General features: G+C 57.0%; 2 protein-coding genes across 9 annotated transcripts in view; one reads left to right on the top strand and one right to left on the bottom strand.

Annotated features, from left to right (window-relative positions):
• Sgsm3 (small G protein signaling modulator 3) overlaps positions 1-2406 on the top strand; it is a 32822-nt gene extending 30416 nt beyond the window's left edge. For 6 of the 7 annotated variants that reach the window (XM_060389002.1, XM_021640333.2, XM_060389003.1 and 3 more), the window contains 9 exons: positions 41-95; positions 351-400; positions 563-715; positions 929-999; positions 1073-1121; positions 1202-1287; positions 1484-1606; positions 1704-1764; positions 1896-2406. In XM_060389002.1, coding sequence (XP_060244985.1) covers positions 41-95; positions 351-400; positions 563-715; positions 929-999; positions 1073-1121; positions 1202-1287; positions 1484-1606; positions 1704-1764; positions 1896-1976 — 729 coding nt within the window. In that variant the 3' untranslated portion in view covers positions 1977-2406. Of the gene's footprint in view, positions 1-40; positions 96-350; positions 401-562; positions 716-928; positions 1000-1072; positions 1122-1201; positions 1288-1483; positions 1607-1703; positions 1765-1850 lie in introns of all 7 variants that reach the window. The other variant, XM_021640336.2, reaches the window with a different exon arrangement.
• A 218-nt stretch (positions 2407-2624) lies between these two features.
• The window catches only part of Mrtfa (myocardin related transcription factor A), a 92673-nt gene continuing 82466 nt past the window's right edge, over positions 2625-12831 (bottom strand). The window contains exons 6-14 of one of the 2 annotated variants that reach the window (XM_021640332.2): positions 11655-11827; positions 11080-11229; positions 8743-9002; positions 8483-8651; positions 7584-7745; positions 6750-7328; positions 6294-6446; positions 5862-5922; positions 2625-4138 (exon numbers count right to left, since the gene is read on the bottom strand). In XM_021640332.2, the coding sequence (XP_021496007.1) occupies positions 3633-4138; positions 5862-5922; positions 6294-6446; positions 6750-7328; positions 7584-7745; positions 8483-8651; positions 8743-9002; positions 11080-11229; positions 11655-11827 (2213 nt within the window). In that variant the 3' untranslated portion in view covers positions 2625-3632. Of the gene's footprint in view, positions 4139-5861; positions 5923-6293; positions 6447-6749; positions 7746-8482; positions 8652-8742; positions 9003-11079; positions 11230-11654; positions 11828-12831 lie in introns of both variants that reach the window. The other variant, XM_021640330.2, reaches the window with a different exon arrangement.

Raw genomic sequence — 12831 nt, 5'->3', positions numbered from 1 at the left:
TGCGCCGGCCCTGAGCCCTGTGTCCTGTTCTCTCCTGCAGATCATTTCTCAGAAGGATGAGCACTGCTGGGTGGGTGAGCTGAACGGCCTGAGAGGTGAGGGCTTTTGTCTGCTGCAGGCTGGCAAAGAAGATGAGCCCTTGTTCTACCCAGCCATTCCGCTTCCACAGCCTGCGCAGCCACAGACCCCTGTCTACTGTGGGAGCTGGGCTTCTCTTTCCTCTTGGTCTTCTTGGCATGCCTGGCTTGCTTGAAGGTTCTGGGTGGTTCGGGGAGCCCTTTGCTCTTGGACCTTGGGAAGAAGGGTTGGGACAGCTACTGCCCCTCCTCACATGGCTGCTTCCCCCACAGGCTGGTTCCCAGCCAAGTTTGTGGAGGTCTTGGATGAACGGAGCAAAGAGGTAAGAATGTGGAGCTGCTCCTTGTTGCAACCCCTGGTGTGTGAGCATCCTACCAGGTCCATGTCCCAAGTGAGCCCTGGCTTGTAGCAGCCGTCAGGATGGCAAGAGAGGGTGCTGGCTGCAGGCGTCTGGCTACGGCTTCTCAAACACTCTATCCGTCAGTACTCCATTGCGGGGGACGACTCTGTGACAGAAGGAGTGACAGACCTCGTGCGAGGGACCCTCTGCCCAGCCCTCAAGGCCCTGTTTGAACATGGACTGAAGAAGCCATCCCTGCTTGGCGGGGCTTGCCACCCCTGGCTGTTCATCGAGGAGGTAATCCCTGCTGGCCCCTGCATCTTCTCAGTGCCAGCTCTGCAGGTGCTTTCCTGGGCTTGTGGACCAGCGCAGTGTCTCCCACAGGGCACGAGGGCTGCTGCAGTTGGTACATGCTTTCATATTCTATCTGGAAGCTAGGAAGGAGCTTGCAGGGTAGTGGCATGTGCTCACTTGTCGCTGTCCTCATACTCACTGTCTTGTCCACCACAGGCAGCGGGCCGGGAGGTCGAGAGAGACTTTGATTCTGTGTACTCCCGCCTGGTGCTCTGTAAGACATACAGGTACATACATACTGTCTGTGTTACCTGCCAGTGCCCAGCATGGCAGCCAGTGAAGGCACTCTTGTTCTTGCAGGTTGGATGAAGATGGCAAAGTCCTGACCCCCGAAGAGTTATTGTACAGGGTAAGTTAAGTCACTTGCCAGCATTCTTGAGATCTCGCTGGCCAGCCACTGGCACTTAAGTGACAGAGTGCCCTCCTCAGGCTGTGCAGTCTGTGAATGTGACCCACGATGCAGCACACGCACAAATGGACGTCAAGCTCCGCTCACTTATCTGCGTGGGGCTCAAGTAAGTGTAAAGACAGAGGAGCCTTCAAAGGGTGCCCCACAGGGCAGAGCCAGAGTGGTAATGGAGGTCTCAGGGATTCCGAACCCATTGGAGGCCTCCTGGACCTTTCAGTACAGGATGCTCGGGAGCTCCTGGGAAGGGGTTGCAAGTTGGGGTCCTCCAGGACCTAGCCCTATCCTTCTTGCCTTATCCTCAGTGAACAAGTATTACACCTGTGGCTGGAGGTCCTCTGCTCCAGCCTGCCCACTGTGGAGAAGTGGTACCAGCCCTGGTCCTTCCTGCGCAGCCCTGGCTGGGTCCAGATCAAGTGTGAGCTCCGGTGAGTAGGCAGTTCTGCAGGCTTGGAACTTGGTGGTAGAGACTGGCGAGTTGACACAGTAGCCCAGCATAAACAGAGACTGTTCTTTGGTTCCTAGAGTCCTCTGCTGCTTCGCCTTCAGCCTCTCTCAGGACTGGGAGCTCCCCGCTAAGAGAGAGGTGCGTATGTGGCATGGTTGGTCCCTGGCACTGCCTTTGCCAGGAGGGCTGTGGTGCAGTCTGGGCTGAAGAAATGACCTGTGTAGTTCCAGGGTGGTTCCTGCCTATGACTGGGGCTGTTCTGTGCACAGGAGGAAAAGCAGCCACTGAAGGAGGGTGTTCAGGACATGCTGGTGAAGCACCACCTTTTCAGCTGGGACATAGATGGATGACGCTCCTTCTAGCTGCTGTGTGGCTCCCAGGCCTACCATCACAGACTTCTTGGCAGGCCCCTCCTTTCAACAGAAAGAGGGCAGAGCCCTGGCCAGCCTCAGACCTCCCTCCTCTAGTTAGGAGGTTCAGGGAAGACACACTCCAGAGCGTATCCAGAATCTATAATCAGGATGTCCAGGCCTCCGCACTCCAGGCTTGCACAGTTGGCAAAGGCCAGCTCAGCCTCTCTCTCTCCTTAACGTCCTGGCGAGTGTCCTGCCAGGGTCCTTAAGGAAGTCCTGTCTACCAGCCATATGGTGTATTAACCAAAACCCTTGTGAAGAAGTGGGGAGCCACCTCTGTGCTGGTCTCAGCTCAGGAAGAGGGTAGGCCAATGACAGATGAAAGCCTCTTAACTTCTTTGATTGTAAATAAACTTTTTGTGAGAGAGCCTCCCATCTTCTGTTGAGCCAGGCCCCGAGTTCTACAAAGGCTATCCCACCAGAACCCACCTGAAATGGTCTGACTCCTGGGCCCTTGCTGAATGTCACAAGTCCACCTGATGTAATTAGGGCCACCATGTGGCCTCTTGATGCTGGCATGGAACAGGCCCAGGACCCCATTTTCACATCTCAGCCCTGATGGATCAAATACGACAGACTAGCAAGTCAGTGTTTTTGTTTTTATTTTAAAAAGTTCACACAGCTTTCCCACCTTTGTCCCAGCATTGGTTTCGATGGCACCATCCCCACTCTGTATTGAATCAGGGCAGAACAAGGCTGGTTGGTGTTGGGCAGAAGATACCCTCAGCAGGGGACCCACCCCACTCCCACCCCCAGGCCAGGGTGGCTGCAGTGAGGAGATGGATGGGATGGAATGTGGGTGGGTGGAGAGCTCCTGGGGGAGGACCAGGAAGTGTCTCTGCCCTTGTGGCACTAAGGAGCCAGGAAGCAGGGTGGCGTGTAGGCAATGGCAGGTGTCTGTCTACATGTCACATACATGTGTGGGGTGGGCCTAGGCAGCTGCATGCCAGGTTAAATACTGGGCCACATAGCACACAACTCCTCACGATGACCCTGTATCAAGCCCCAAGCCCTCCAGGCCTTTTACATGTGAAAGCAGGTGGAGGTAGCCACACCCATCTCCTACCACCCCTAAAAATAATATATGTATATATATGTAAGTTGATATATAATATAGAGGTATATACACCTATACAGATTTTTGACACCAACCACTAAATGGTTATGCTATACCAAGACTAAAATGGCAGAGTGCCACCTCTTGGGACACGGGGTCCTGGGACTGGCTGAAACAGGGAATGGGTAAGTAGAGGCCTGACTAGTTTCTTCCTTGCGGTGAAGGAATGGGAGACTTGGAAGGCGGGTTGGCTCTAGGCCCACTTGGGCCAAACTTCAGCCAGATGTGCACCTCTGACCTCAGAAAAGGAGGTCGAATTGAACTGGCTCTGGCCAGCCTCCCAAAACCTCAGCATGGGCCCCGAGTTGTTTCTTGACAGTGTATGTCCCCTGCCCAGGGTGAGCCAAGTGTAGGGTCTCTGATGCAGCCTCCAGGGACTGTGATTGTCAAGGCTCACAGTCAGGGGAGCACACACTGGCTATGGTTCTGTGGCTCCCCAACTTCAGACCCTTCCCAGCCCCTGTCTGGAGTCCAAGCTACAAGCAGGAGTCCCAGTGGAGCTGCAAGTCATGGCCATCCAGGAAGTCCATGGAGAAGAGGCTGGGGGCCGCAGTGCTGAGGGGAGCCAGGCTGAGCACAGGGCCACCAGATGACAGCTCCAGCCAGTCCATGCTGTCCAGGTGGCCAACAGCCAGGTCCAGCCCACTGCTGGGCTCAGGAGCAAAGTGCAATTCAGAGGTGTCCATGGGTGATGGGGGGTGGTCCAGGATGGCAGAGCTGCTCAGCATCTGGCTGTGGAGGTCATCAATGAGGGAAAGGGATTCTGGCCCCTCGTGCCCACTTGTCAGCAGCGGTAGCCCTGTGCTGCTTTCCAGGAAGTCCTCTAAGCGCCCTGGGAGGGTGGGGGAACCCGGTGGAGGAGCAGCCTGGGGGAGTTCACTTGAAGGCGAGGGTTGTGGTGTCAGCGGGGGTCCACAGGCCGCTGCTGGGGGTGACTTCTTGTCCGGTAAGGATGGTGGCTCCTTGAAATCTGCTGAAATCTCTGCCGACAGAGACAGTTGATGAGGTCAGAAACCAGGTTTGAACATGCACAAGAAAATGTTTCAAGCCTTACCACAAACCTGAGAAAAATCTGAATATAAACTTAAAACCATAAAACCTGTCAGTTGGCTGGAGCTGAGGATGAAGGGTGCAGTGCTTGCCTAGTACACGAGGTCCTGGGTTTAGACCACACATGCGCGCACCAAAAAATACAACAAATGAAAAGATGGGCCACCAAATGGAGGAAGTACTCGCAAGTCAGAGGTCTGGTAAGGGAATTCACACACCCAGAATATTATAAACAATTTGTAAAATGTTGATACTTAAAATGGCAAGGGACAGGTATTTTCTCCAAAGATCTGCACATGGCTGTAACAGGTCACAGTATCACTGTTCACCATGGAAATGCAACAGCGCCAAGCCGTGGGAAAATACTACTGCATTCAAATCAGAAAATATAGGTTGGGAGGGGGGTGGAGATGTTGGTCAGAATTGGAGAACAGACTAACACGCATGAGGCTGCAGCCCCAGAAGTGTGGGTGAGGAAGTGGGGTCACCGGAAGAGACGGTGGAGTAGCTCACGGCAGCTTTGGGGGCAGTATGGGTCAGTTATTCAATCTCAACGAAACAGTCTCATCCAGCAGTCTCTCTTGTGGGTGTGTGCCCAAAAGACTATGAAAGCGGCAGCATTCACACACAGGTCAAGTGTCCAGTGATGGACAAATGGAGGCACCGTGAGGACGTGCTAAGGAAAATAAGCCGTTCACAGGCAGACCACAACTGGGGCTCCACATTCAGAGCTGTCAGAGCCAGACGGGATGGGGCAGCAGGAGTTTTTCTCTCCGGTGTCCAGTTTTCAGTTTCACAAGGTGAAAATGTGAGAGGTACACAGTGATGGCCGCACAGCACCAACACACTTAATGTGAGTGAACGGTCAGCTCTGACACAGTAAAACTTCATACACGCCCTCCAGGTCTCTCCAGGCCCTGGTCAACTATTCTTCCCTGTGTAGCTGTTTACTGCTTCCTAGGTGCCATCACCTGTCCCTAGCTGTCCTTCCTGTCATCCCTTAAATTTCAGTAGTCACAACTCCTTCAGGCAGTGCCCACTTTGCCCTGATGGAGTGTGTTCTGGACATGGTGGTGGCTGAAGCTCAGGCGCACGGCTCTCCTAAACTCTAGTGCAGCCCCCTGTACTGTCAGAAAGGCCACTCAGACGCCAAGGCAGCCCCAGCCCCAGATGTTCCCCTTAGGCCTAAAAGCTGCAGAGTACCAAGCACTACTCCCCTGGCTGATCCTGTCCAGGTCACTGCAGGGTCACCTTCCCGACCTTCGTGCATAGCCACAATCACCACAGCAGCAAAGACCCGGTGTCAGACCACGCTGCTCTAGCCGATGTACACTGCCTCCTGGGGCCAGCCACCCTTATGATCTGGCTGTGACCTCGTGCTCTTCTGCCCTCTTCCCTCACTCCACAGCCCCAAAGCTCCTACCCTCCTGGGGGCTGCTGCTCAGGTGCGTGGATGGCTCTCCCCATGCTCTGTGGGCTCTACAAGGACAGATGTAGGCCATGTCCACCTAATTGTGGGGACAAGTAAAGTACCCGAGAACTACATGGCAGAAGACTGCCTGCCCAGGCCTTCAACAAGGTGCCAGGCCTGCTGCTCTGAAAGGATCACCATCCTGCAACTAGAGGAAGGGAGACAGCTGAGCATGGGGCTTTACCTCCACTCTGAATAAGAATATCAAACAGGTCATCCATGTGCTGACTAGAAGAGCCATTTTCCTGTGGGACAGAAACATAAAAGAACATGAAAGTCTAGAATAGGCACCCAGATACCATCTAAGCTCAGGTTAGCCAGATTAGCGAGCGAGTGCTTCTGCCTTGTACCGAATGTTCCCCATGCTCATCATGGACCTGCTTCTGACCCGCCCCCTCCAGCTCATGTGGGCTAAGCCCCTGCCTGGTCTGCTTGGGGCTGGGCCTATACGTGTGAGTGTATGTGCATGCCATAGTGTGGAGGTCAGAAGACAACATCAGGAATCGGTTCTCTCCTTCCACCATGGGGGCCCTGAGGCTCAGACTCTGCTTGTGAGGGAAGTGCCTTTATCTGCTGAGACATCTTGCCAGCACCCTCCAGCTCCCAGCATCCTCACCTGCTGCTTAGGCTGCTGAGTCACACTCTCCTCATACCCAGGAGGCTCCTTCTTCAGCAGAGATGTGGGGGTTGCAAGCGTGGGCTGAGGCGAGTGCTCCAGGTCCATCTGGGCAGGGGGGCCGGGGGCTGGAGAGCCAGGCTGGGAGACGGGCTGCATGGGAGAAACAGTGTTGGTGGGGTAGGGCAAGGCGAGGCTCCAAGTGTGCCAGGGAGAGGAAGGGTCTCCCTCACTGCCCACAGGATGGCTCTGCTCGCTAATGAGCATCTGGGAGCTCTCATGAATAGGGAAGAAGAGACACAGAGTGGAGCCTGCCTGAGGGTGACAGAACACCTGGTCTCAAGAAGGCTCCTCCAGAGGGCCTGGTCCCTAGTCTGACAACACAGGCTCCACAAGACAGGATCCATTCTCCACCCAGCCACGTGCCACCCCAGCCTGTCCCTGTCTGTCAGCTACCTGCTGGGGGCTCCCCGTGGGCAGGCCAGGGCCATCTGCGTTCTTATTGGTCACATTGAGGATGAGGTGAGTCCCTGTAGAGTCAGTGACCAGGGTAGGAGGGCTGACCCTCTTAAGGAAGCTGGTGCCCTGTGAGCCCAGGAGCAGCTGGGGGCCAGGGGCCAGATCTGGCTCAGGTGGCCCAGCTTCCTGCTTCACCATCACAGGTGGGGACCCTGGGGCTGGGGCCTGAGCATCTCCATGATTGGTGGTGGGAACTACCAGGCCAGGGCCGAAGGCACGGGCGGAGCCCTGGGGCTGGCAGCTCAGCTGGCAACTGGAGAAGCTGCTTTCCCGCTTCACAGGGCTGCTGGCCGGGGCTGGCTGCTGGGCCCGCTTCTGCTGTTCCAGCTGTAGCCGCAGCAGCTCAACCAGCTGCTGCTTCTGCTGCAGCATTCGCGTCAGCTCCTCAATCTGCTTGTCCTTCTCCTGCAGCATCTGGTCCTTGTCCAGCCCCTCCAGCTCGGCCCGTCCACCGGGGCTCAGGCAGCAGGCCGCAGCACGGGCACCCTCCTCCTTCACGATCTGCAGTGGGGAGGCCTGCAGGGTGAGCTGTGTCAGCGGCGATGTCACCATCTCACCAAAGGCATCCCCAGGTGTGGAATTCTCATCGCCCGTGCTGAGCAGTGAGCGCTCTGAGGGGGTGGGAGACACGGGGGGTGTGGAGCCCGTGCTGCCAAACTTCACCATGCCATTGCTGGTTACTGTGGCCACCACCATCTCAGCTGGTGCCAGGCCTGCTGTTACAAGCGCTGACCCTGAGCTCAGCAGGGCCGCAGGGAAGGCGACCACTACCTCACCAGCCTTGGACAGGACAGAGGTGGTGGCAGGGGCCTTGGGGGCTCCTGGAGCTGGGCTGACTTGGTCTTGGTAGGCACGCAGGCGCTCAATCAGCTCTGTCTTGGTGCCGGAGACAGGCAGTGACCGCAACTTCAGCTCTTGCTTCAGCTCTGCCACCTGCAGGGGTTGAGGGTTAGGGCAGCCGGGGTCCGGGGGTGGACGGGGGGGAACTGGGCCAGGGGAAAGCTGGGAGGCTAGCAGGGTGTCAGTCAGGCCTTCACTGCAGCTGACTCCCTGAGTCCTTTACAGACCTCGCAGGCCTCCCCTAGGTACTCCCCCAGCTCCACATGGCTTCCTTGGCTACACTGGACAAGGCAGTCTCACAGACCAGTACAACCACGAGGGCATGAAGCTACTGCGCAGCCACAGGACGTAAGTCCCGCTGGAGCCCATCAGCCCTCGTGAATGTCGTCTTGCTGGGATCCAGGTTATGACACAGGAGGACAGGTGCAGGAGAAGCCTCCGGCCTGACCTGCCTTCTGATCAGTGGCAGAGAAAACAGCCAGGCTAGGCCCCTGGCACTGACGGGCAGAGAGGAGGGAGGTAGAATGGACAGTCCCGCCTGTGCCTGCTCTCCTCCCAGCGGGAACAACCCTGCTGTTACCGACTACCACACGGTAAGGACAGTGGAGAGTGCGAGATTTGCCCCAGCCCTGCACACATACACAAGGGCTGACACTGCTATGGGCGGAGAGGCCTTACGGCAGGCTCGGAGCTGCTCCTGTCACAGCAGATCAGATCTGGAGCCTGCTCTGCCTTCCATCCGGTGGGCCATCACCGTCCCTGACTAAAACCTGGCCCTTCTCCCTCACGGGAGAGACTAGTCTTGCGGTGAGAAGGGGTCAGCCACCTACCTTCATGTCATCCAGGTTGGCTGGCAGGGCTCCTGGTTTGCCAGCCAGTGCAGTGCTGTTCTGACGTGCCAGCCCGCTGGGCCCCGGCGTGCCTGAGCTGGAAGTGCTGCTGGTGGAGAGGCTGCGTGACGGGGTGGGAGCACCGTTTCCAGGAGTCTCGGCCGCTGGCCTGAGGCAAGAGAGAAACAGGCGGCCTTAGTGCCTCCTAGCCTCCGCAGGCAGCGGCCCCGCCTGAAGGGCCGTGGGACTTGTGCTCCTACTTGGGAGGGGCAGGCAGGATGGCCTGGTAGTTGTGGTGCTGCTGCTGCTGCTGCTGCTGCTGCAGGATCTGCAGCTGCAGGAAGAGCTGCTGCTGCTGCAGGATCTTGGCGTAGGGGGAGTCCATGGCGGGCGCCCCCTTGTCCTGCTTTTGGTCCGGGGGGATGTACTGATGGTACTTGAGCTTCTTCACCTTTGGCTTCAGCTCCTTGGCCTTCTTGCTGCGCTGAGACTTCTCGCTGGCAGACTTCGGTTGGCTTTGCTGAGGGGACATGAGGCAGGGCATCAAGGGCCACCCGGAGGGGACACCGCCTGACCCTGTGCCCAGCATCTCATCTTCTAAGGCGGCACCCACCCGACTCTACGAGACTGTGCCTGTCCTGACAGACATGGCAGGCTGGAAGAGCGACCAGCCAGACGACCTGCACAGGTGTCGCCATCACCCTGAGCTGTGCTGCACGGCCATGCTCAGGAGCACCATACTGGCCTCTAAGAGTCCCACCTAGAAAGGAAGTGTCACAGCAACCTGGAAACACTCTCAGAAGTCACTTGCCCAAGATCACAGTGACCTTGTTCTTGATCCAGCCCAGGATGCCACCATCTTCTGTGTGTGCCCATAGGCTCCAAGCTGGCACAACCTTAGTAAGGCCTGGATGGTCAGAGGACTCAGGCCAACAACAGGTCAGCGGGTCATGCTCAAAACACCTGCTTCTGGGGCAGGTGGGGGTAGATGAAGGCAAAATAATCAGGGGGTTCTGGAGAGGACTGTGGGAGCCTGGGCACCCCTGGGCAGACCAAGGTGAGACCAGGATAGAAGATGATGCAGAGATCAGATAGAGTCTTGAGTGGGTGGCATTGATGGCCAAAGGAAGGTGTGGGCAGAGGTGGCCCACTGAAGGAAGACAGCACGGACACGCGGCAGTGAGGAGCCGGGCTCTCAGAGGCCAGGAAGAGATCCTAATTTTGTCGGTGTGTCTGACAAGACCATGGAGCCAGCAGAACACTGAGTGCATGGCCATGGGCACCCAGACTGCAGAGGGAAGGATGGCCCATCCCAAGCAAGGAGTCAGGAAAAGCAAAGCAGGAGGGAAGCCAGGACCCGGGAGGGGATGGTGCTCAGCTTTCTGCTGCACCAGAGAGCCAGACACAACCTAGTGGGGAGTGCACCAGGAAAGGGCAAGCACAGACAGAGGCCATGTGGCGTGACGAGAGTTAAAGAGGAGCTGGGGACATGTATGACATCCATGGGCCATAAAGACAATGAAGCTGTAGGAGGCCTGTGCCAGGAGGTGAGGCTGTTGGCAGCTCCTGCTGCCTGGGGGCCGAGAGGCATCTGGGAACACTGCAGACAGACAGGAGGCCGCTAGCCAATTGAGCACTTAGTGCATACCAGAAGAGAACCTGGACAGCTCTCGGGCTGTTTGAGCGTTAGCTCCCCACGCCACCACACACTCTCAAGCCAAAGGAGAAGGCTGGGATGGGGCGGAGGGTGGGAGGTCGTGGTTGCCATGTTGGCGTAGGGTCTGTATGGGGAAGGAGCCAAGATCATGAGAGAGGCAGCTGAAAGAGGACAGGTGAAACTCCTGGGGCTTCGTGGGTGGCTCTGCAGGGCACACAGTCCTGCAGTGACTTCTGTGCTGCTGAGTAACGCCATCCCCCTGTGCACACAAGGCCAGCAAGCTCAACCCTGTGCCTCTCCCCAGGGGTGTCAGCGGAGGAGATGAAGACAAGCAGGCTACAGCGGCAATGGCCCACCTTGCTCAGCTCAGTCACAGGTGAGTGTGGGGCACCTGCTGAAGCTCACATGAGAGCTGAATCCCCACCATGAGGTGTGAGGGGATGGTGGTTTAACTTGTATGTAGAGGCCTTCAGAGGGTGCAGCCTCATGACTGAATCCTGCACACTGACCTCTGCTACTATGGGCTAGTACTGTAAGCCTTCTGACCTAAAGGAGGGTTTTTCCTCCTTTAACAATATTACATTTTCATTGTGTGTGCATGTCACAGTGTGCGTGCGGAGGTGAGGAGACAGCTATATTTCCTTCCACCATGTGAGTGGGTCTGGGGGACCAAACTCAGGATGGAAGCCTTGGTGGCAAGTGCCCAGAGAGCCATCTCCGTGGCCCAGGCCTTTTTCTTTAATCTATGTCCAGGCTGTGGTAACGTGTTCCTAGCAACAAAAACAGGCTGAAATCAGAAGAAATTCCCAGATCCTCCTGGGTCAGGTCCTTGGCCACTGGGAGACAGACATACCCGCCCTTTGCAATCGTTCCTACAGCTAGCTGACATCACAGCAGGACTTCCAAACCCAGGGAGGAACGATGGCCACTTGGAAAGTACCTTAATGAGTGTGGGGGCAGGCTTGGCAGTGGGGACGGTGGCTCCGTTGGTTAGGCTGGGGGGCAGCAGAGGTGGGGGAGGCAGAGGAGGCTGCTCTGCCAGGAAGAGCGTCTCTCCAGGATCCGGGGCCATCGGGAGTTGAGAAAGAACCTGGGAGGGAGGGGAGAAGTGAGGACCCTGGCACCCCCAAATGAGTATGCCTATCCTGCCCTGCCATCCTCATGGTCAGAAGGCAAAGTGGTGACCAGGGGGATGACAGCGAGCTACAAAGCCAGGCTGGTCTGGAGAGAAGTGGGGAGGGCTCACAGAGGTGGCGCGCAGCACTGAACCGCCTGGACCAGCAGCCAGCTCCCAGTGGAGCCAACCAGAGCGGGTGGCCAGGGCTGCAGGACTCCCACTAGCCTCTCCCTGTGCTCCTGCTGCCAGAGTCACGGCCCACTGGCGTCTGAAATGAGGCCCACGTACACACCTATCCCTCACGCACAGTAGGAACTGCGCATCTTGACCAGGACAGAGGCTTGGCTCTGGGCAGCCTGGGCAGGTGTGAGGAAGAGTCTAGAGGCAGGTAAGCTCACCTGAGTGGGTGACATGGAGGTGGCACTGGGCAGTGGCTCACTGGCTCGGGACTCCAGGGGTGAGGGCACTGACCCCTGGGACTCATGGCTGGCGGGCTGCTCAGGGGACAAGGCGTCACTGCTGTCCTCGTCGAAGGAGCTGTCTGCTACCTTTGGGTAATTCACCTGTCCCACTGAAATGCAAAGCCAGTGTAAGACTCCTACAGCCCCTGCACAGGTAGGCGGGCAAGAAGGGCCGTCAGGACCCAACCCTGGGTCCAAGAGGCACACGGCACGCAGGGCCCGCTGACTGCCTGGCCTTAGCGCAGAGCTCAGAAACACAGTCAGCGCTCTCCTTTTTATTTTCCCTTTTCCTTTTTTTGGTTTTTCAATGTCGACAGGGTTTCTCTGTGTAGCCCTGGCTGTCCTGTTGTAGACCAGGCTGGCCTTGAACTCACAGAGATCCACCTGCTTCTGCCTCCATGAGTGCTGGGATTACAGGCGTGTGCCACTGTGCTGGCCTTTTTTCTTCTTCTCCTTTTCTTTTTCCCAGTCAGCATTCTCAAACAGGCTTGCCCGGGCTACCTAGGTGACTATTGGGCTAAAGAGAGCCCTAAGTTTTGGCCTCTGGTATCACTTCTACACTGTTTCGTTTTCCCCAGTGCTTACGCTCCACACAGCAAAGGCCGTGGACCCGCTGTGAGACCATGGTGACAGCAAATGAACACAACTCCTGAGAGCTCAGTTCCCAAAGGCCACAACAGTCCAAGGCTCTAAGGCTATGGATGGAGGGTCCCCGGGAAGGGACACCCACCTCACAGGTACATGGCGCCAGTGAAGGCCCATGAAAGCAAGACCTAGTGCCTGGGCAGCAAGTGTGCCAGGACAATCTGCTGCCCTACGCACCCTGCCTGGCCCAGAGCCACGTTCTGACAGCTCACAGAGCTGGAAAAAAGGGCAGAGGCAGGGACGAGGGCCCCAGTGTGGGAATGGCAGTGGCAGTGAAGGAAAGACGGAAACACAGGCCGGGAGGATATGTCAAGAGGCGTGTCACAACCACTGCCTCCACAGCCAGGGGAAGAGGTGTGGGGGACCTCAGATGAAAAGAGGAACGAGCCCACAGCCTCTTCCTCTCCAGCCCTGACCTGAGGCTTTCAACAGACCCAGGGGACCAGGAAGGAACATTTAAGCTTCTTTC

This window comes from Meriones unguiculatus, chromosome 8, assembly GCF_030254825.1.
Source record: "Meriones unguiculatus strain TT.TT164.6M chromosome 8, Bangor_MerUng_6.1, whole genome shotgun sequence".
NCBI lineage: Eukaryota > Metazoa > Chordata > Mammalia > Rodentia > Muridae > Meriones > Meriones unguiculatus.
Note: the sequence above shows the minus strand (reverse complement) of the source record. Positions and strands in the feature narration are given on the sequence as shown.